Source organism: Cricetulus griseus, chromosome X (assembly GCF_003668045.3).
Source record: "Cricetulus griseus strain 17A/GY chromosome X, alternate assembly CriGri-PICRH-1.0, whole genome shotgun sequence".
Taxonomy (NCBI): domain Eukaryota; kingdom Metazoa; phylum Chordata; class Mammalia; order Rodentia; family Cricetidae; genus Cricetulus; species Cricetulus griseus.
In genome coordinates, this window is record NC_048604.1 from 107,581,006 (window position 1) to 107,600,108 (window position 19,103).

At 40.8% G+C, this 19,103-nt stretch overlaps 1 protein-coding gene and 1 non-coding gene across 16 annotated transcripts in view; both read right to left on the reverse strand.

Annotated features, from left to right (window-relative positions):
- Positions 1-19,103, reverse strand: part of Huwe1 (HECT, UBA and WWE domain containing E3 ubiquitin protein ligase 1) — a 143,276-nt gene that overhangs the window by 19,916 nt on the left and 104,257 nt on the right. For 12 of the 15 annotated variants that reach the window (XM_027432121.2, XM_027432122.2, XM_027432135.2 and 9 more), the window contains 17 exons: positions 18,694-18,760; positions 17,222-17,439; positions 14,428-14,639; positions 13,879-14,061; positions 11,755-11,927; positions 11,266-11,414; positions 10,471-10,546; positions 9,536-9,634; positions 8,816-8,949; positions 8,453-8,621; positions 7,031-7,259; positions 6,178-6,356; positions 5,837-5,926; positions 5,521-5,675; positions 3,767-3,812; positions 1,704-1,991; positions 177-432 (listed from right to left, as the gene is read on the reverse strand). In XM_027432121.2, the coding sequence (XP_027287922.1) occupies positions 177-432; positions 1,704-1,991; positions 3,767-3,812; positions 5,521-5,675; positions 5,837-5,926; positions 6,178-6,356; positions 7,031-7,259; positions 8,453-8,621; positions 8,816-8,949; positions 9,536-9,634; positions 10,471-10,546; positions 11,266-11,414; positions 11,755-11,927; positions 13,879-14,061; positions 14,428-14,639; positions 17,222-17,439; positions 18,694-18,760 (2,723 nt within the window). The remainder of the gene's footprint in view (positions 1-176; positions 433-1,703; positions 1,992-3,766; positions 3,813-5,520; positions 5,676-5,836; positions 5,927-6,177; positions 6,357-7,030; positions 7,260-8,452; positions 8,622-8,815; positions 8,950-9,535; positions 9,635-10,470; positions 10,547-11,265; positions 11,415-11,754; positions 11,928-13,878; positions 14,062-14,427; positions 14,640-17,221; positions 17,440-18,693; positions 18,761-19,103) is intronic. The other 3 variants (XM_027432131.2, XM_027432130.2, XM_027432136.2) reach the window with 3 other exon arrangements.
- Mir98 (microRNA mir-98) lies at positions 2,758-2,837 on the reverse strand. Its single transcript, NR_105274.1, has one exon. It is a non-coding gene; the product is annotated as a microRNA mir-98 (primary transcript).

A 19,103-nucleotide genomic window follows, 5' to 3' on the forward strand; every position in this document is an offset into this window, starting at 1 on the left:
TCGTTATACTGTTTTCCCATAACAAACAACAAAAACACACCTAATACCCATTTCTCAAATTAGATACATTGATCACAGTGTAACAACCATGCCCAATAGTGAACAACTATGATTCCAGCTTGAAATACCCTCTTAACAAACACATTCATACTCTCTCTTGGCTGTACAGTGTTTACCTGTCCTCAGGTTGCTGGGTAGGTTCTCCTGACCCATCAGGTCTGCCTTGCACTTCGGCCGCAACTGATGGCGCATCCCCAGGAGTAGAGTTGCCTGCTGTGGGCTGCTCAGAACTACCAGCTGCTGGAGTGTCACCTACAGCCTCTTCTAACGTACAGGAAGCCAGGCTGCTGGTGTCCATGGGAGAACCCTCCAGCTGACTGCTGACAGCTGTTAATGCATCCGAATCTTCAGCTCTCTCTGGGGAAAGAGAGGCTAGAAGGAAGTCAGAGTGACAAATTAGATGGCTATTTTGAATCAAGGCAGTATGACGGGCAATGTCTTTTGGAAGGGTTGTTTCCTTTGCAACAGACTTTCACTTTTCTACCATTACCACTTGATGATCTGTTGCTCACTCCTCTATCTCAACTGCCCTTTAAAATTCTGCTCCAGACTTTTCTATTTACTATTTAGTTTGTTCAACACATGCCTGTGAAACAACGTCCCTAAGACATCTCAGGTAAGGATTTGTTACTCTCTGTTTTCCTGTAGCCAACATTTGTCAGTCAGTGGTTTCAGTTATCTAAAAAGCCAAGGCACCTGTGATAGTTACTGCCAACTATACAGAATCTAATATTACCTAGGAAATGAGCCTCTACAAACATCTCTTGGGAAATATAGACCCTGCTTTTGTTGAGGTGGGAAGACCCACCCACTACGGGTGGTGGCATTCCCTGACAGGGACCCTGGGCTGATGAACTGGAGAAGGGGCACTGAGCAGTATACATGTATTCATTGTTTAACGTATAATGATACTCTTCTGCTGTGACTTCCTCTGCTATGACAGACTATAACCAGGAACTGAGAGTCAAAAAGACCTTTCCTCCCTTAAAATAATTTTTGTCAGATTATTTCATCACAGCAACAGGAAAAGAAACTGATAGTTCTTGACAAAAACAAAACAAAACTCCAGGCTATATCATAGGAAGCATAGTATAGATAGTGGACAGTTTCAATTTACCTTGCTAAAAATATTTTGTTGACAAGAATTTTGAGAACCCATTCTAAATAAGTGAGAAATAGGCATATGAGATAAGGAGGATGGGAAAACTGAATGAGAATCATGTTTACTAACTAGAATTATTAACATCCAACACATATGATTTATAATCTCAGCTCAACTACTCACTGAATGACTTGGGCTAATTATCTTATGAATAAATTTAAATTTATGAAGGCAACACCACCAACTTTGAAAAATTATTTCCAAAGAAGTTAAAAATAATAAAGCTAACATGATAGTTCAGAGATGAGTATCGCCTCAATAAATGATGGTATGTATGCTTATTACAATCATTAAGAAACTCAACAATAATTAACTGAGGACACAGAGAAGAAATCTCAGTTTCAACTAAGAAAGCTATAGTGGAAACAGAGGATTCCAGCTCCCAATCAATTCTTTAAAGAGAGAAAGCAGAGAAAAGCTACAAAAGACAGCAATTCTTCCCATCTCTTTTATGCCCCTTTAAAGTTAAAATTCTACTTACTTATGGTAGGAGCTGGGGATAACTCCATTTGAGTTGTTTCTGCTTCTCCACTTGGCCTTGTGGGACCCAATTCCTCCAATTCTATAGGCATCAACAGCTGTGTAGAGTTCCCCACTTCTTCAGGAGGGGACTGCAGTTCCTGCGGAATCTCTCCTAGGGCTGGCGGGGGTGGGAGTGCTGGTTGCTGCTGGGAGGGTTGTAAAGTACCAAGTGTCTCCTTGGACTCAGATGTAGCTGCATCCGTTGAAGAGGGGGTTGTTGGATAGCTGTCAGGCATAGGAGTCCCATCTTTATCAGAAAGAATGATATTGGAGGTTATGGGAAAAATCAGCCATGGAAAGCATCCTAATCAGCACATGCAGTTTGGTAAAGACCGTTCCAGCAAATGACATGAAAATCTCTCTCCAAACAAACTGCTCCCAGAAACAACTCTTGGCTGGTATATAGCATAATGGTGATAAGGGCTACAACAGTGCTGTCTGTGCATCAAGAACTGGCGAACTGGCTCTGAGGATCTGGAGAATAATATCTTTTGTGTTCCAGGTGGAAGAGAACAATTGTATAGCACATAGAGATCCTCACATTTCCTTATTCACTTGGAATAAGAAATGGTCCTAACTGAGTCGTAATTCTTTCTTGTTGTTTGGAGGCAGAGTCTCATGCAGCCCAGGCTTATACTGAGATTGCTATGAAGCTGAAGCTGTCCTTGAACTCTTGCTTTTCCTGCCTCTGCTTCCCAAGTTTTGGAATTGCAAGCATGAACCCACATATTCGGCTTCTTAGTCAAACTTCTTAAAAGTACAGTTCCCATTCCTGTCTTCAAATTCTTATTCTATTACTAAGTAAATGAAGTTATAGAACCAAAGAGTAGCAGAAGAACAATAAGTTTATACCCAATGGTAAAACAATCAGTTAATAATTACTATGTTCTAATGCATGGAGAATAAGCCTCCTCTCTTTCTTAGTTTCTTTTCAGTAAGCATCTACAGCTTTTCTCTAATGGAGGCAACATTGCCAAGACTTAATGTGAATATGCCACACACCAGGGAAAGTAGTAAGTTGTATAGTTATCTTCTTATTGGGGCCCAAAATCCCTACCCCACAACAATACAACTTACTACCTCACCCCAGCATGTGCAGAAGCAAGGGCAGTAGGCAAAAGGCCATTTTACCTTGTAGCAGACCCTTTCATACACCTTTTGCTAGGTTAAGAGCACAGGGACATCTAGTCTCTTTTCAAAGCTTTAAAAATATCGTGTATGCTTTGGTAAAATAAGTCTCCCAATTCAAGGCCAGCAGATTTAGAGAAGCTTCTAGAAGGAAGTTCTGAATAAATAGGGATGGGAGAAACATGATACCACATGGGCCAATTGCAAATAGTTACTGACCATTGTTAAGATAATTAGAATGAATAGAAAGCATATACTTATACCATTTAGCCCACAATGCAATAATTCCTAAAACCCGATTGCTCAAGACAATGTTTAGACTTTCAAGATTCCATAGACCATAAGATTTAATAAAGAATAAAAAGGATTAAAGTAGGTATATATTTTTTTGTTTGGAAAAACAGTAATTTAATAACACTAAGAACAAAGATAACATAATTTCTAAACATAAAAGTCTTTTGAATGGAATAAATCTAGCTCTGAAACACACACTAGACTTCCCCATGTTAAATTTGACTGAGGTATGGCAACTGAGAACCACTGTCATCAGGTGTTCTCATGAAGTGCCATACCCAAGGATCAACCACCTCAAAGATGTACATGCCTAGTTTTGGGGAAAAAGAACAAGATACATGACCCATGTATATATCAGACCCGTGGAAACACAGCACAATCACAACAGGTACCTGAATAGGGCTAGTTGGATGGGATATGTACTACCGTGGGAAAGACAGTAGACTGTATAGTTATCTCCAAGATGGGGTATGACCCTAAAACTATACAATCTACTACCTCATCCCACAGAGCACCAGTGTCCATCTTCAGCCCATGTGGCCAGCTATTTGGAAAGAATCCACTGATTAATGATCAAGAGTGGAAGGGAAGAAAAGTTACCTGAGACATTCTGTTCAGTGGAGTCAGTTGTCTTAGATACAGTACACTGCAAAGAGATGAGAGACCATTGGAAGACTTACAAGCACACACGAAAGAACAAATATGAGATTCATAATCCCTCACCTTCACCACCCAGGAATTCAGTGACCTAGCAGTGTGGCCATTTCAGAATATAAAAATTCACCCAGTTTTTTTGTGGTTTTATGAGACACGGCTTGTCTGTGTAATAAGCTTTGGCTGTCCTGGAACTCACTTTGTAGACCAGGGTAGCCTTGAACTAACAGAGGTCTACCTGCCTCTGTCTTTCAAGTGTTGGGATTATAGGCATGTGCTGCCACGCCTGGAATCCAATTTCTTTAGAGTTGAAGTTTACCATGTGTGTGGTACTGGGTTTTATCTTCAGCAACACTCAAGAATGGATTAGATCACATAAAGGCAAAAGTATGGGATTAGGCAGGAAATGGATGAGAGAATTAAAAAAAAGAACACATTAGAAATGTGTACACTCGTGAGACAAGAAATTCTTAGTTCCATCTATTTCCCTTCCTTGGGTTTATTATTATTGTTTTCCACTCTAGCTTTGTTTTGGGGTGTTACTCTGGATCAAACCCAGGGGCCTTGCACATGTCAGGGAAGCATTCTACCATTGAGCTATAATCAATGCCTATTTTAGCTCTTTCAGTCATATACAATGTTACCATTTTTAGGCCAAGTTTTTTTTTTTTTTTGGTTTTTCGAGACAGAGTTTCTCTGTGTAGCTTTGGAGCCTATCCTGGCACTTGCTCTGGAGACCAGGCTGGCCTCGAACTCACAGAGATCTGCCTCCTCTGCCTCCCAAGTGCTGGGATTAAAGGTGTGTGCCACCAACACCTGATTAGGCCAAGTTTTATATAAAGATATGTTAAAGCAAGCTTATTATTATAAACAAATCCCTCAATGTGTTTGAACTAATCAATTTGGTTGGCAGTGTTAGAAATAAGCCCGGGCTCTTGTACAGACTGGGAGAGTGCTATATCACTAAGCTACATCCTCAACATTTAATGGCCCCCCTCTTTCACCAAAGTCCTTAATTCCTTTTTGTAGGAACATGTGCCTTCATGTACATAAGTGCACTTCATGCATGCCTGGTGTCCTCAGGGACCAAAAGAGGATGTTGAATCACTGAGAACTGAAGTTATAGTTTTGAATTTTCACGTGGGTGCTGGAAACCAATCCAATGTTATCTCTAGGTTCCTCATGTCCTTGCTTTTAATCTACCTAATGCTGAACTACTAAGTGGAGCTCATTCTTAATTTCTTTGTGCTTCTATTAGTTTTTATGTATATATTTTAGTTATGTGGTAATAACTAATAAATAAGCCAAACTTATTTAAATGCTAGAATGTGGTTATCTAAAGTAAGGCTCTCCATACTAGAAGTCTACCATGAAATGAAAATGAGAACATAGGCTGAGTCATTATCTATCTTCAGGCCTTAGAGAGATAGACTACAAAGTTAAGACAATTATGCAAGGAACCATTTTGATTCCGGTGTTAGCTTTCCCCAGAAAGATAATGGATAATAATTTACCTCTAGGTCTGAGTATTTTTTTTGCCTAAAAACCAGATGAATCAAGAATCAATCTGTAATGAACAATTTCCCAGGTTCAATGTAGTATTTTAGAATTATTTAGTGGTTTAGTACTATGGACATGACAAAACCAAAATAAAACACACAGGTAATGGTGAATTTCTTTAGCCATTTGGAGTCAGTCACCTGTGCACTCTGATCTCTGTTCTCCTTGTCTTCTTTGCCTTTGTCTATTACTTTTGTTTCTTCCTCAGCCAGTTGTTTCCTGCGTTTCTCCCTTCTCTCTTCTAGCTCTTCATCTCTCAAGAATTCCAGGTGATTTACAATGGGTACTTTAACCACTACAAGAAAAAGGCAAATACCAGAGAGACTGCTTGAGAAGGTTGAGGAGAAGTTCAGAGGCAGAGCTTGCAGTCAGAGAATCAGAAACATCTCTCTGCACATTCATCTTAGTACTGGAAGGCTCATTACTGCCCTGATTGATGACCAAGCTAACACACACCTGAAACACAGTCATGCATGCTCTCAGCATCAAGAACTTTGCATTCTTCTGTCCATCGGGTCAGCGCTGTGGGGATGCTGGACAGGGTTCCTATAGGAGAATAAAATGAAGTTAAAGTCTTGGTTTTATGTAGTGATGATTGACCTAAAAAAAATCACAGTATTTTCCTAAAGGGACCCATGGTCTGTCACAAGGTTTGGTGTATTAACAGGCACCATTGGCTAAGTTACCAAGTGGTTTTGACTCCTAAAAAATGTAGTTTCTCCAGGAAAGATAACACTCTTCTTAGGAGTGAACCAGAACCCAACAACTTTATCCTCCCTCTTACTGCATAAACTTGCCTGCTTGGCTAGTAGCTGTGCTCTGGTCATGGAAGAAGTCATCCAGCAGCTCGTCATCAGACCTGGCGATAATATGGACATCATCATTGCCCACTAGGAGGCGAGCCCGGCCTCGGCTTTGTAAGGGAAGGCTGCTGCTCAGCTGAAGGATGTCAGCAGCAGCCGAGGGGCCAAGCAACCTGTAGGGTAATGGTTAGGCACCACTGTCATTTTTAAGCCCATAGAAACCTGTTACCATGGGATGGTGCATGTAGATGTACTAAACTTAGAGAGGATTATGGATGAACTTCATCATATACCTCATCTAAACCTTTACTACCATTCTGATTAGCATACTAGTTTGAGAACTTTGAGCTTAAACTACATATTATTCTATAGTTCCTCAACACCTCAGTGTCACCAGAAAGCTTTTATATGCCAGGCACTGTGTTAGGTATAATGCCTCTGTTCTATATACCCTTAAGCCACTTATATCTATTCTTTCATCTTAAAATTGTTTCACTTAACTAAATTCTAAGCTATAGCACAAAAACCTGGTCTCTATTATATCAAATTGTTAGATGAGATGCTTGCTGGTCTTATTATGTACACAGTGGCTAAGGCTGGCCTTAACCGTGTAATCTTGCTTAAGCTTTCTGAGTGCTGGGATAGTAGGTGTATGCCATCACACGGGGGTTGGGCAATACTTTTAAGTAATGTTATAAAAGCTTGGTATTCTTTCCCCAAAGACTGTACATGTAGCACACGTACCTTATTTGTAAGGGACTGTTTATCCCTCTGGCCAAGACAATGTTGAAGCTCAGTTAAAATTCAAGAGCTCCACTGAGTCCAATAGATTCTGCTTCTAACTCACCTTTGTAGTATAAGAGGAGGGTTAGGTTGGCGGTTCCCAGGGTAGTGAACATGAATTGTATGGCCTGTATTGGCTGTCAGCTGTCTTAGGGTCCTCTGACTGCGACCGATGCCCTGGGTGAGACGAGTTGTGGAAGAACCACTGCCCAGTGTCAGGGAACTGTGATCAGCATGGCGCACCATCAATGGGTGGGTGGTTGGGATATTTCCTGGGGATGGAGGGATGTCTGCTGCAAGGATAACATGTAAAGGGGGTCAGTCCCAAAAATAAGTTTCTTCCATGGCTGTTCAAGTAGAACCATGTCTCCTGGGCCTTACTTACTCACATGAAAACCTAAACTTTCTCTTTTCTCCCTTATTCCTATACCTAAATGTTGGCCCCTTTGCCTAAAAGACTTTGTTTTCCTTCCTTGCCTGTTCTTTTTCTTTCAGACCAAGATGTTACTTCTAAAGTCTAGTAGAGGTTGGGTTAGATACACCATTACTCTGTGCTTACCATATTATAATGCAATGGCTGCTTACTTACAAATTCTAACAAACTGTAAGCTCTTATAAAGGGTAAAACTGCATTCTTAAAGCAACCTTATCCCCAGTACCATGGACCAGTAGCCATATCTCAAATATTGTTGAATGGACAAAGGCTCAAAAACTTTTGAGATTTACGAAAACCGCAACCCCCCCCCGAAAAACACCCCCCAAAACGCTACGAGTATCATAGAAGTTATCTTGAAAAAATTATCTAAGGCTAATTTTGTTTTTCTCTTCATGCTTTTCATTTACAGGTGACAAACTGAGGCTCAGAGGTAAAAGATTATGGCCAAGACAACAGACTAGAACTGTTGTTTTCAGCTACATTATGCTTGTGATTTGAGGTAAGGCCTGTCCCATGAAGACAGCTTGAGGCTAAGAACTCGTTGCTACAAGGGAACGTTGATGTTGATAGGAAAGGAGTGGAGAGATTCCTTCTCTCTCCTTAACAGTTGAATCCATGATGAACATTGAATCTATTAAAATCCACTCCCTAATGCCAGGCTCAGCGGTGTCCATCCAAACCCTTGAGATCCAGCGTTACAGAATTAAGGATTATTGATTGCCCTGTCACTGCAGTACATTCAGGTGCCTGATGTAGTCAGACTTGGTCTCATTTTTTTTTTCAATCAAGCAAAACATCAAGTTGTCCAGACTCTAAGAGCTCCCTGTTTACTGAGTTGGAGATAGCAAGAGCAGTCTCCTCCGATTCCTTCTTGCAAGGATATGCTATCCAGAGAGATGGATTCCAACATCCCTTGCCCCAGGATGTCAGGACAGTAAAAGAGTGTTGTCCCATATCAGATCGATGGCTGCTTTAGTTCACTGCTTGGCTTACCCTAGAGAAGGGTATAAGAATCAATAGATAAAACCCAGCTAAGCCCCTGTATCTTACTAGCACTGGAGAACATGTTGTCAAACTCAATGATGAGATCATCCTCCCGGTCAAAGCGCTCAAATCGGACCAAGGGAGAAGCGTTCATATCAGGGTAATCCTCATCCAATTCCATCTCAGAACCATCGTCGTCATCATCTTCATCTCCTTCTTCACCTTCATCATCCTCCTTAAGGGAAAATACGAGATGGAGAATTGCTGGAGGTAAGTGTTTTCTGAAGCCTGGTGCCATGGCCACATGAGCACATGAGGGAGGGAGGAGACGAGGCTAGCTAGTAACCCAGATTGTCCGTTTTTTTTCTGTAGTTCTGTGTTCCCACGGAAGAGGTCATCTGAACCAACCCAAACACAGTCCCCCCTCACCTGATCATCTTCCTCATCTTCCTCCTCCTCCTCCTCTTCATCCTGACTATCATCCTCATCCTCGTTACTGCCACTGCTGTCCTCTTCCTGAGTGTGCTCCTCCTCATCCTCAGGGTCCAGGATATTCATGGAATCTAAAACAAAGGGAGCACATTGGAGGACTATACTGAGTAGCTAGAAAACAGGCCACTGTGCAGGCCAGCAGACTGAGTGGGAAGGCGATGGGGTATCTGACTCTAAGAGAGGAAGAATCAGATCTAGGGTGATGTACAGACTTAGTGAGCCAGCCCAGATTTCCTGAGAGTGCCAATCAATGCATCGACACGCTGAGCAGGGTTGCGGAATGTGGAAGCTGGCTCCAGGGTGGTGCTTGAGGAGCCACGGTGTAGGACTTGGCCAAGTCTGTCGGTGCCCCCTTGCCTTTCCAGTCCTATTTTGCTACTGACTGCATCCTGTTGATAAGAGGGAATCTGGAGCGATGACAGCAGGTGGGTGAGAAGAAAGCGAACCAAGTAAGAAGTGACAAACTTTGGGCAAGCAGTAGTAACACGTTATTTGAAAAACTGGCTGAGGATAAAGTGGATGGTGTATGTCAGCGCATGCAGACAGATGCTTCCTTATTCTGCACATGTGGGCAGCTGCCTCCAGGAAAACCCTAGTGTAGTGTCTGTCAGACGTGCAGGGCAAGAAGGGAGGCCTTTCTGGCCTCGGCACTCTCACCTTCTCGGTTGGCCTGCAAGGTGGAAGCTTGGCTGAGGTTGGAAGGAGCTTCATCCATCAGCACGTCCTCTTGTGATTCATCCTCTCCACTTCTGCTCACTGAAGGTTACAGAGCAGAGCCTTCACTGAACAACAGAGGACTTCCCTTTCCAGATTGGGTGCGTCTAAGTAGCTATGTACACCTAATAGATATCCACGTTTGGTTTTTTTTTTTTTTCCTTTTCCTTTTTCTTTTTTCCGATGAGGGAGAATACCTCGATTCTCTGCTGTCAACTATCTAGGTGAGCTTGGCCAGTCACTTTACCTGTCTGAGTCTCAGTTTCCTCATCTGTAAAATGGAACGATCAGATCTGTCTTGCCAATCCCACTAATTGTGCAATCACAGAGTACGATGGGTGTGGAAAAGCTTTGTATCTTTAATATGTCTACTTCCATTTATCCTTTGGTTTTCTTGATCAGTATAATAAAAACATAAACACCTTCACAGTGAGGTGGCAGCAGGTTTGTCATTTTTCCATTTGAGATTTAAAGGGGGCCACCTTTAAGGAATGACCACTTTTGTTTACATTATTGAGGCACAGAGGCAGAAAGCCTCTGGACTTCATTGAAGAACTGAAAGAAAAACATTTTCTCAACCTACAGCCTCTTCTAGGCCTCCATGAATAACCACTCTTTTGATGTGCCTGGTGTTATCATCTATACTGATGGTCACACCCCACCACCACCCAACACAGGCAACAATTTAGACCTGACACAGGCCTGTAGACACTTTGTAAATTTCTCTTCTGTTAAGACCACCAACATCAAGACAAGCAGCAATCTAGGCTGGCTATGAGCCCTTAGGCAGAGCTGAGCAAGCAGATGGTGAGAAAAAGGGTCCTCCCAAGAGAGACTGAGACAAAGGAAGAAGCTATACTCAGTTCTGGGGCTCTCACCTATAATTGTACTGTTCCCAGATCCGCCATCCCTTTCAAGCAACTCATCTATCAGGTCCTCCAGTTCATTCTCAACCTGGAGAGAAATAGAACATATATATGGATGCACACAAGTCTATCATTATGCTAGCACTGAAACCACAAAAAAAAGCCAGCAAGGGAACATTTGTTTCTATGATGATGTGACAGTATGTTACATAAAAACCATATACATGGTGCTATTAACACAGAGACTACCATTGCTTCCAATAAATCCACCCACAGAATGCCTTTCAAATAGGCCCATTCTGGTTAACTGACACCAGGTTAGTCTTTAGACTATCCAGGATCAATTTAGAGCCAGCAGCCAAGGTCCACAGGCAGTTTCTTAGCCATTGGTACCAAATCACCTGGCTTTCCTCAGCATCTTTAGAAGACTGAGACTGAAACACCCCAGTGACATCTGGTGGTATGGCATTGTCATAAAGTGGAGCTACATAGCTTTCAATAATGATCAGAGCCAAGTAAACCAAAAACACTGGGCCCAAAGGCCTCAGCTCAGCTTTCTATTTTAACATTTCAGCTGTGTCTGGTTGGGATCTGCAGCATTTCACAGTACATGGCACTCTGGCTCTGCCCCCAGCCCTCCTTTAAAACAATTAAAATACATTTGCGGAATCTCTACTAAGCATATCATCTGTGTTCCTCTGGAGATAGCATTGAGGCAAAGATCTACAGTACTCACCCACCCACACCACCTGGGGGTTTTGGTTCAGCGTTGCAACTGAAGATTGCTGGAATGATCTGCCTCCCTACCTGCATCTCTTGTGAACTGAGCACCTCAGGTTGCCCAGCAATCACCACTGAGTCGGTTTCAGCCTCCCCATCCATGATATCCCCATCTGCAACCTCTGTCTGAGAGACATCATGATCCTCCTCCTGTACTTCTGCTTCCCCAGGCTCGCCTGAAACAATCAACCAACCAGCATAATAATCAAAGGGTGCTTATATGCTGGCCACCATGAACACAATTAGGCCCCTTCCTTAGGCAAGTTTATAAATTCCCAGAGTATAAATGAATGGGTGACAAAAGAAAAGACAAGGCTACATGTGAGGATAGCCAAACAAGGTTGCAATGTGAAGGAGTTGCTTGTGGGACAGATTCCCACACCACTACTACAGATATCTGCAAGCACAGCAAGTTCCCAGGGAAACAACACAAAGCTAGAAAAGTTTAATTCCATGCTTACAAAGCAACAACTCCCACCCATCCAGCTTTCCAGCCCATTGGTTTGGATTCCCTACCTGGATCTTGCTGATGGCTATTTGAATCCTGAGAGGCTCCTTGGGCATCCTGCTCAGACTTGCTCTTGCTAGAAGCACTCTTGCTGCCAAAAAGGCTACTGGGCTGGTTTACAATCCGGGAAAGTGTTTCCAAAGGTTTTAGAGCAGCATTGACCGTGTTGGCCATATTAGGACTGATAAAAAAAAAAAATACAGAGATGAGCCGAATACAGAAATACTAGATGTCTCTGCTATATATCTAAGGTTCTTATAATAGAAGCTACTTAGAGAGAAATTGGCGCAAAGTCTAAAACTAATTCAGCATTTAGAAGAATACACTATTTGCTTTGAAGACTTTCAAAGAATACAGACAGCCCAGTAAAGCAAAGGTTAAATCAATGTCCCATTTCATGAAGCTATGAAAGATTCTTGTGTAAAAACCAAAATAAATTCTAGATGAACACATGCAAATAGCAAACTAATCCACAGAATACCAAGGAAAAACAAAACCAGCCATTCACCAAAACAAATAATCTTTATTTTGTCCTTAAATCATTTTTTCTTCACAGTCTCAAGTAGTTAGCTTAGGCTAGTCAAAGTCTCTATGTATTGACGATGACCCTGAACTTCTGATTCTCTTCCAACTTCCAAGTGCAGGGATTATAGGTGTGTGCCATGAAATGCCTAGCTTTTAGTCTTTAAATCTCAAGAGTTTAAAAAAGAACATGACAATCACGTTTAAGTCTGTATTATGCAGGCCTTTTTTCTAAACAGGGTTTCTCTGTAACTTTGGAGGCTGTCGTGGAAATCACTCTGTAGACCAGGCGAGCCTTGAACTCAGAGATCTGTCTGTCTCTGCTCCCGAGTGCTGAGATTAAAGGTATGTGCCACCATACCCAGGTAAAAGCAGGTTTTTTTTATCACTGAAGAATGCCAGTTGATCTAAATGTCTCCAGAGATGAAGTGAAAAGTAAATATCATGATCGTATTTTTTGATAAAGTGTTTAACCAGGGACATTTCCTTAAGGGGGAAAAAAATCACATAAACACAGAATCAGGGATCATATGTAATGCATTTACCCTGAATTCTTTAGAACAGTCAAATGTCAAGAAACACAACAGATTTTTTTTTTGAGATAAGTGTTTCATGTAGGCCAAGCTGGCCTTGAATTCCTGGCCTTCCTTTTCCATCTGCTGTATGCTGATGTTACATTTATTTATGAACTACCCTGATTTATGCAATGTTAAGGATATGATATAAAGCTTCATGCATGCTAGCCAAGACTACCAATTAAGATGTATCCCTGCTCAAAGAAATAGACTTTTTGACATCCAAATGTCATGTATGATCTTCACTGGACCCTGGATCAAAACACATTCCCAGGTTATAAAGGCATAATTAAAATAACTGGGAGCATATGTATATAAGTGTTTCATTTTAAGGGAACATTTACTTAATATCTGGAGGTTAAATACTATGCTTTTAAAATTTAATTTTCAGCAATTGAGCTCCAGAAAACACAGAGCAAAAACATTACCAAGATATAGACATAAAGCATTGTATAACTGAGTTTGGTAGTATTGTTAATAAGTGACATTACTGAGCTTAACCCTCATCTAAGTTTGAAAATTCTAGATGATTAAAAAAAATTAATAAGTGCCGGGCGTTGGTGGCGCATGCCTTTAATCCCAGCACTCGGGAGGCAGAGGCAGGTGAATCTCTGTGAGTTTGAGGCCAGCCTGGTCTACAAAGCAAGTTCTAGGACAGCCTCCAAAACAATAGAGAAACCCTGTTCAAACCACCTCCCCCCAAAAATAGCTTAGCTGTGCAGGATATGTGTATATACAAACAATTCTAGCATAGTGGTCAATCTTAAAGATTACTGACAGCAGGTTCAAAAAAAAAAAAACCCAATTTCCACATGACATTATTATGGGATGTCTATCACTTAAGACAGCTAAGTTTAAACTGCTTCAGTAAGTCTTCAGACCCAACTATAAGTTTATAGAAAGTAACAGACTAAGGTTATAGCTAATCTACATTCCAAGGAAGCAACTGTACCAAATCTAGAAGGCAATATCTTAAGTTTTCTTTTAGGAGATGCTTCTCCCTCACCAAACATGTGGGACAAGGTATTACTTTACCTCGACAAGTCTAGGCTGTGAGGAACTCTGGCCAGGTCATTGACTAGTCCCTTCTTCAGGAACAGTCGAATGATGTTGTTCATGCCATTATGTTGAGTCTTGGCTGTGGCACTACTGTAGAAGCTGGAGGTGGAGGGGCAGGACTCCATGATAGTACTGATGATACACATCACTGCCTGAAGTCTGGGAGAGAAGTTTGATACCTCTGTCAAGTGAATATAGCCCATATTTAAATGATGGCTTCACTAACTTGCTCTTTACATTTCTTCTGGAAATAATAGCTACACAGAGAATTGACCTTCTCATTAGTACTCTTTGTTTACTACAGAAATGATAAAATCTGCTTGCTTTTGTGTTTTAAGAAATATACACAAAGGGATGTTTTCACTATAAGTTGTATAACTCCTTCCTCCAAATATAAACAGTTCATTGTGGGGAAATGGACTGTATGTACATTGTTGGTATAACTCTTGATCAAGTGCAAGTAACCGCTGGACCAAGAGACGCCCTTTGCTTATCAGCATTAGGCCAGGCACGGACGGGCTTTACCTGGCATGTTTCTCTGTACTCTCAGCCATAGCAAGTGCCCGTCCCAGGGCTGCTTTTACTTCATTCACTAGGGCCACCTGAGCATCTGTGCCACTCCCCGCAGCAGCCAGACTTGCAAGGAACAGACGGGCCAGGGCAGGTGTGTCCTTGTCTTCTGCATTCTGGGTATGTGGGAGGAGGTGGTCCAGGACAAAAGCTAGCACACTGCAGTCCTGAAAAGTCATTAATTGTGACATTTACTAACAAGTATAATTAAGTCACATCATTCTTACAGCAGCAAGGTAGACAGTTTTTCTTTCAAATCATCCAAGATACAAGCTGGGTAAGTAGTGAACCAAGAAGAAATCATTTGAGAGGCTTTATAAAGCTTTATAAAGCTTCCAGATCCCATCTATTTCTCACCACATAGTACAGACTGTCATGGAAGTGGTCACTTGCTTTCTATGTTTTATGTTTGGACATGGCCTCATACCGTGTAGCCCGGGCTGGCCTGGAATTTGCCATATAGATCATTATGGTCATTAACTATCCCTAGTGCTGGGATTAAAGATGTGTTCCAGCATACTCAGCAATATTTGGTATTTTTTAAAATATTAATTTTTTTTTTGGTTTTTCGAGACAGGGTTTCTCTGTGTAGCTTTGGAGCCTATCCTGGCACTTGCTCTGGAGACCAGGCTGGCCTCGAACTCACAGAGATCCGCCTGCCTCTGCCTCCCGAGTGCTGGGATTAAAGGCGTGCACCACCAACGCCCGGCTAAAATATTAATAAAATTTTTGAGATTGGGTCTCATATAGTCTAGGCAAGTCTGAAAGAAACTGGGGGATACTTGTCTCTACTTCCCAGAGTACTGGGATTCCAGATGAGAGCTAACTACACTGGATTCTTAAAATTTTGAGTGACTATAAAGGAATTGCTTACAGAAAAGCCAAAAAAAAATTGAAGCAAATCAAGAGTTTTCTCCAGCTGTTTAAGTGGATAATCTTAGACCTAAGTTTGCTTTACGAATTTTAGTCATGGATGAAAGATTCAAATATCCATTTTTGAGTGCTACTCCTTTCTGACACTTGCAATGTGCCTGAGACCCTGTGCTGGATACTGACAAGAGGGGAATGAGAGACAGAGAGAATAGACGCATACATAAGTAAAAATTCATTACAGGACTACTTAAAAATACCAAAAATGTCCAACAACAAAGAAGTTAAGACAAACTCTTCCTTTTCTCTATTAGTTCTGCACTGACATTTGGGGGGAAATTAGGTTTTATTCAGGCAGATTTTGGAAGAAGTAGTGACTGCACAGCACTGTAAATGTACTAAATGTCACCTGACTCATACTTTAATCAATTTTATGTCAAATTTATATCTTTAAGTAGAACACACATTAGAATTCTGGGGTCTGGAAAAGTGGACAAAGTGAGCTTAGACCAAGTAGCTCCCAACAATGAAATACAAATTGAAAAATTTTGAATCTAAGCAATGTCATATGTTATTGGCACAATGTGAAAAAAGATTTGCAATGTAGGAAAGCAACGTGACCAAGTAGCAAGCACTTAGCTTGGAATCAAAGACAAGAGTTTCAATTTTACTTCTGTCCCCATACAGTGTGTCTTTACTTGTGGCTCTGAGCCTTTTCTCCTACTCTGAAGAGATCTACTAATAACTCTGATGTGGAGGCAAGGATTATCAATAGTTTTTATAAAACACCTATCGATACATGTAAGATGTTTGGATATTCAATAGGCAAGATACTCAGTACATTTATAGTTTAATGTCATGTTCCACAAATTATGAATGTAATTCATATAAATAAAACTGATATAAAACCTAGTATGTACATATTGAACGCATATTATGTCAAAAAGGGCTTACATATAAATATATAAAGAAGCTACTGAAAAACGTGAAGCCAAGTGTTATTGTAGTTTCAGCTATTCCAGAGACTGGCCGAGGACAGGCAGACTGAGTCCAGGATTTTAAGGCAGGTTTGAACAACAGAGTCCCACCAACTCACCAACCAACCAATCACCCACCCATCCACCCCCCACCCCCCGACGCAAGCAAGCAAGCAAGCAAGCAAGCAAGCAAGCAAGCAAGCAAGCAAGCAAGCAATCACCTTTAACAGATACTACCCAAATATCCAATAAACATGAAAATATGGCCAACAAGGAAATGTACATCCTAACCACAAACCATTAACAAACCTACTGGAATAAGTCAAATGGACTATCATGTGATGGCATAACATGAAACAATCATAACTTTCATATACTTCTGGTAATACACACTCAGACCAAACAACACTTTGGTAAACTTCAGGCACCATCTGTTAAAGCTATACAAATTCATGCACTATAGCTTAGCAATAACACTCTCAGGTAAATCGATCACCCAAGAGATATGCATCTGTATGGTTACCAAGACATGCATAAGAATGTTCACAGCAGCACTACGATAGCTCCAAACAGAAAAATGATTCAAATATCTATTACAATAGAGATCAAAAGATTATGGCACATTCATACAATAGAAAGTCTTAACGATGTGATGAAACTCTAAAATCACAAAAACTAATCTCAAAATTTGTTAAGCAAAACAAGTAAGACACAAAAAGATTTCATCAACTAATTTTCCTAGTTGCCCTGCTTCAGCTTCACACCACGGCGAAAAGCTTAGCTTTTCTTTCAACATTAGGTGAATGTTTGGCATTAATGAGTTTCCAACAGAATCTACATCTATCTAAGAGGTACCCAAATGTTCAAAGTATAACACTGAAAGGAAAAACTAGAAATATTACCTCTTTGATCAGCTCAGATTGGCCCACGGTATAGCTGTAGTTTGCAATCAGGGTAGCAATACCAACATAGGACCTCACCAACTCTGCCAGAAGACGAAGGATAGTAGAGGTAGGCATTAAAGGTTTGCTGCCCTTGCCTTTCTGCTTGCCTTCCTCAGAGGTCCGGTCCCCTTCTTTATCTTTCTTCCCTTCTCGAGTCTCCTCTGGAGTTGAAGCTCCTGAGAAAAAGCCAAATACTTGTTCAGTTTCACATTGCCAAACATTCAAAGTCAAGCCAGAGGTAGAAAGAAAACAGTATTCCTCCATTTTTGACCACTTGTACACATCAAACACTCTGATTACCACTGTAGTTGAATGACAAAGATGATAAACATGGATAAAACAAAGTAGAGAGAAGGCTTGGAGCACCCATCCATGCACCTACACGTCCTGATGCCTTAGACATAGTGTACTAGCAGTACATATATATATTGTTCCCAATATACTTGCCTAGCACACACTCAGGTAATACAATTCAAATGTTGATCTATGTCACCTAGATACATGGAAATACTATGTGCCCACTGTATCTCATGGAACTATGTGTACATTGTATCAGTTATCCTGTATTTCTTGCAGTCTCCCTCATTAGACAAAACTATAGGTACCCAAATATAGCCTGACACATAGTAAAGACATGGGGCATTTTGTTTGACTAATATGCCATTGTCTGTACTCTATTTGAGCAGTAAGGATATTAAAATGAACTACTCATTATTTTATTCATATTATTTTTAAGGATATATGGATATGTGCACAAGGTTAGATATCCATAGAAACTGTGAGCCAGCAGATATGGTGCTGGGAAAAGAAATTGTGTCTTCTGCAAGAATAGATCCCAAATTAGCCTTTATTCCCCTGATTTAGAAAAAGATTTTCATTATTTTTAATTGTGTGTATGGGTATGGGGACATACACGCCTGAGTATGTACAGGTGAGTGAGGTAGCCAGATGTCAGGTCTCTGAAAAAGTGGAGCTATAGGTGGCTGTAAACTGCCTGATGTGTGGGTGTGAAGAAGTGAACTCGGGTCCTCTGGAACTGAAGATGGCACTTAACCACTGCAACGTTATCTCCAGCCTTACACTCTCTCATTTTAATCTCTTAGAACTAGTATTCACCAAAGTATCCCCTAAATTTTATTTTAAAAACATACAGCTATAATGTCATTAGGACAAACACTCTATAAGCCAGCTTATAAAGTCTATCAAAAGGATTATAGGCTGATACAAACAGTACAACTGAAAGATATCACCACAGCAACTATTAACAAGTTAATGAAAATTACAGTTCTAGTAGCTTTAGCAGCCTTGAAAAAATTAACCAGACAAGTAAATGTAAAACTGACACCTGTTATCTATTTTAGGCCTGAGACAACTGGTTTAAGTTATCTTCCCAACAGATACTACAAAATAGGAAAAAGGCAAATTGTTACCCTCTCCTTGGGAGGTTCCAGTTGTGGATGTCTCAGCAGGAGCACCATCTGCAGCAAAGACCTGACTCTGGAAGATGAATACATGTGAGGTGTCATAAATTCAATGAACAGTCCATAAAGGTTAAGATTCCTTTTGAGAACAATAGCTAACACTGCTACAGATTCTTTTTGGTTGACTTTCAACCACATTCTCTCTATAATCCATGGGAAGCTATCACAGATACTAGGACAGTCAATGAAAAAGGAAAAAGAAACATTTCCAACCCAAAGAAATACCAAATTTTGTCTTGATTTTAAGGCAATACTTTATATATGTATTAAAATTAATACTTTTCCAAACAGGGTCTCATCATGTAGTCCTGGGTGGCTCTGAACTAAAAATACCCGCCTGTGTCTGTTTACTGAGTGCT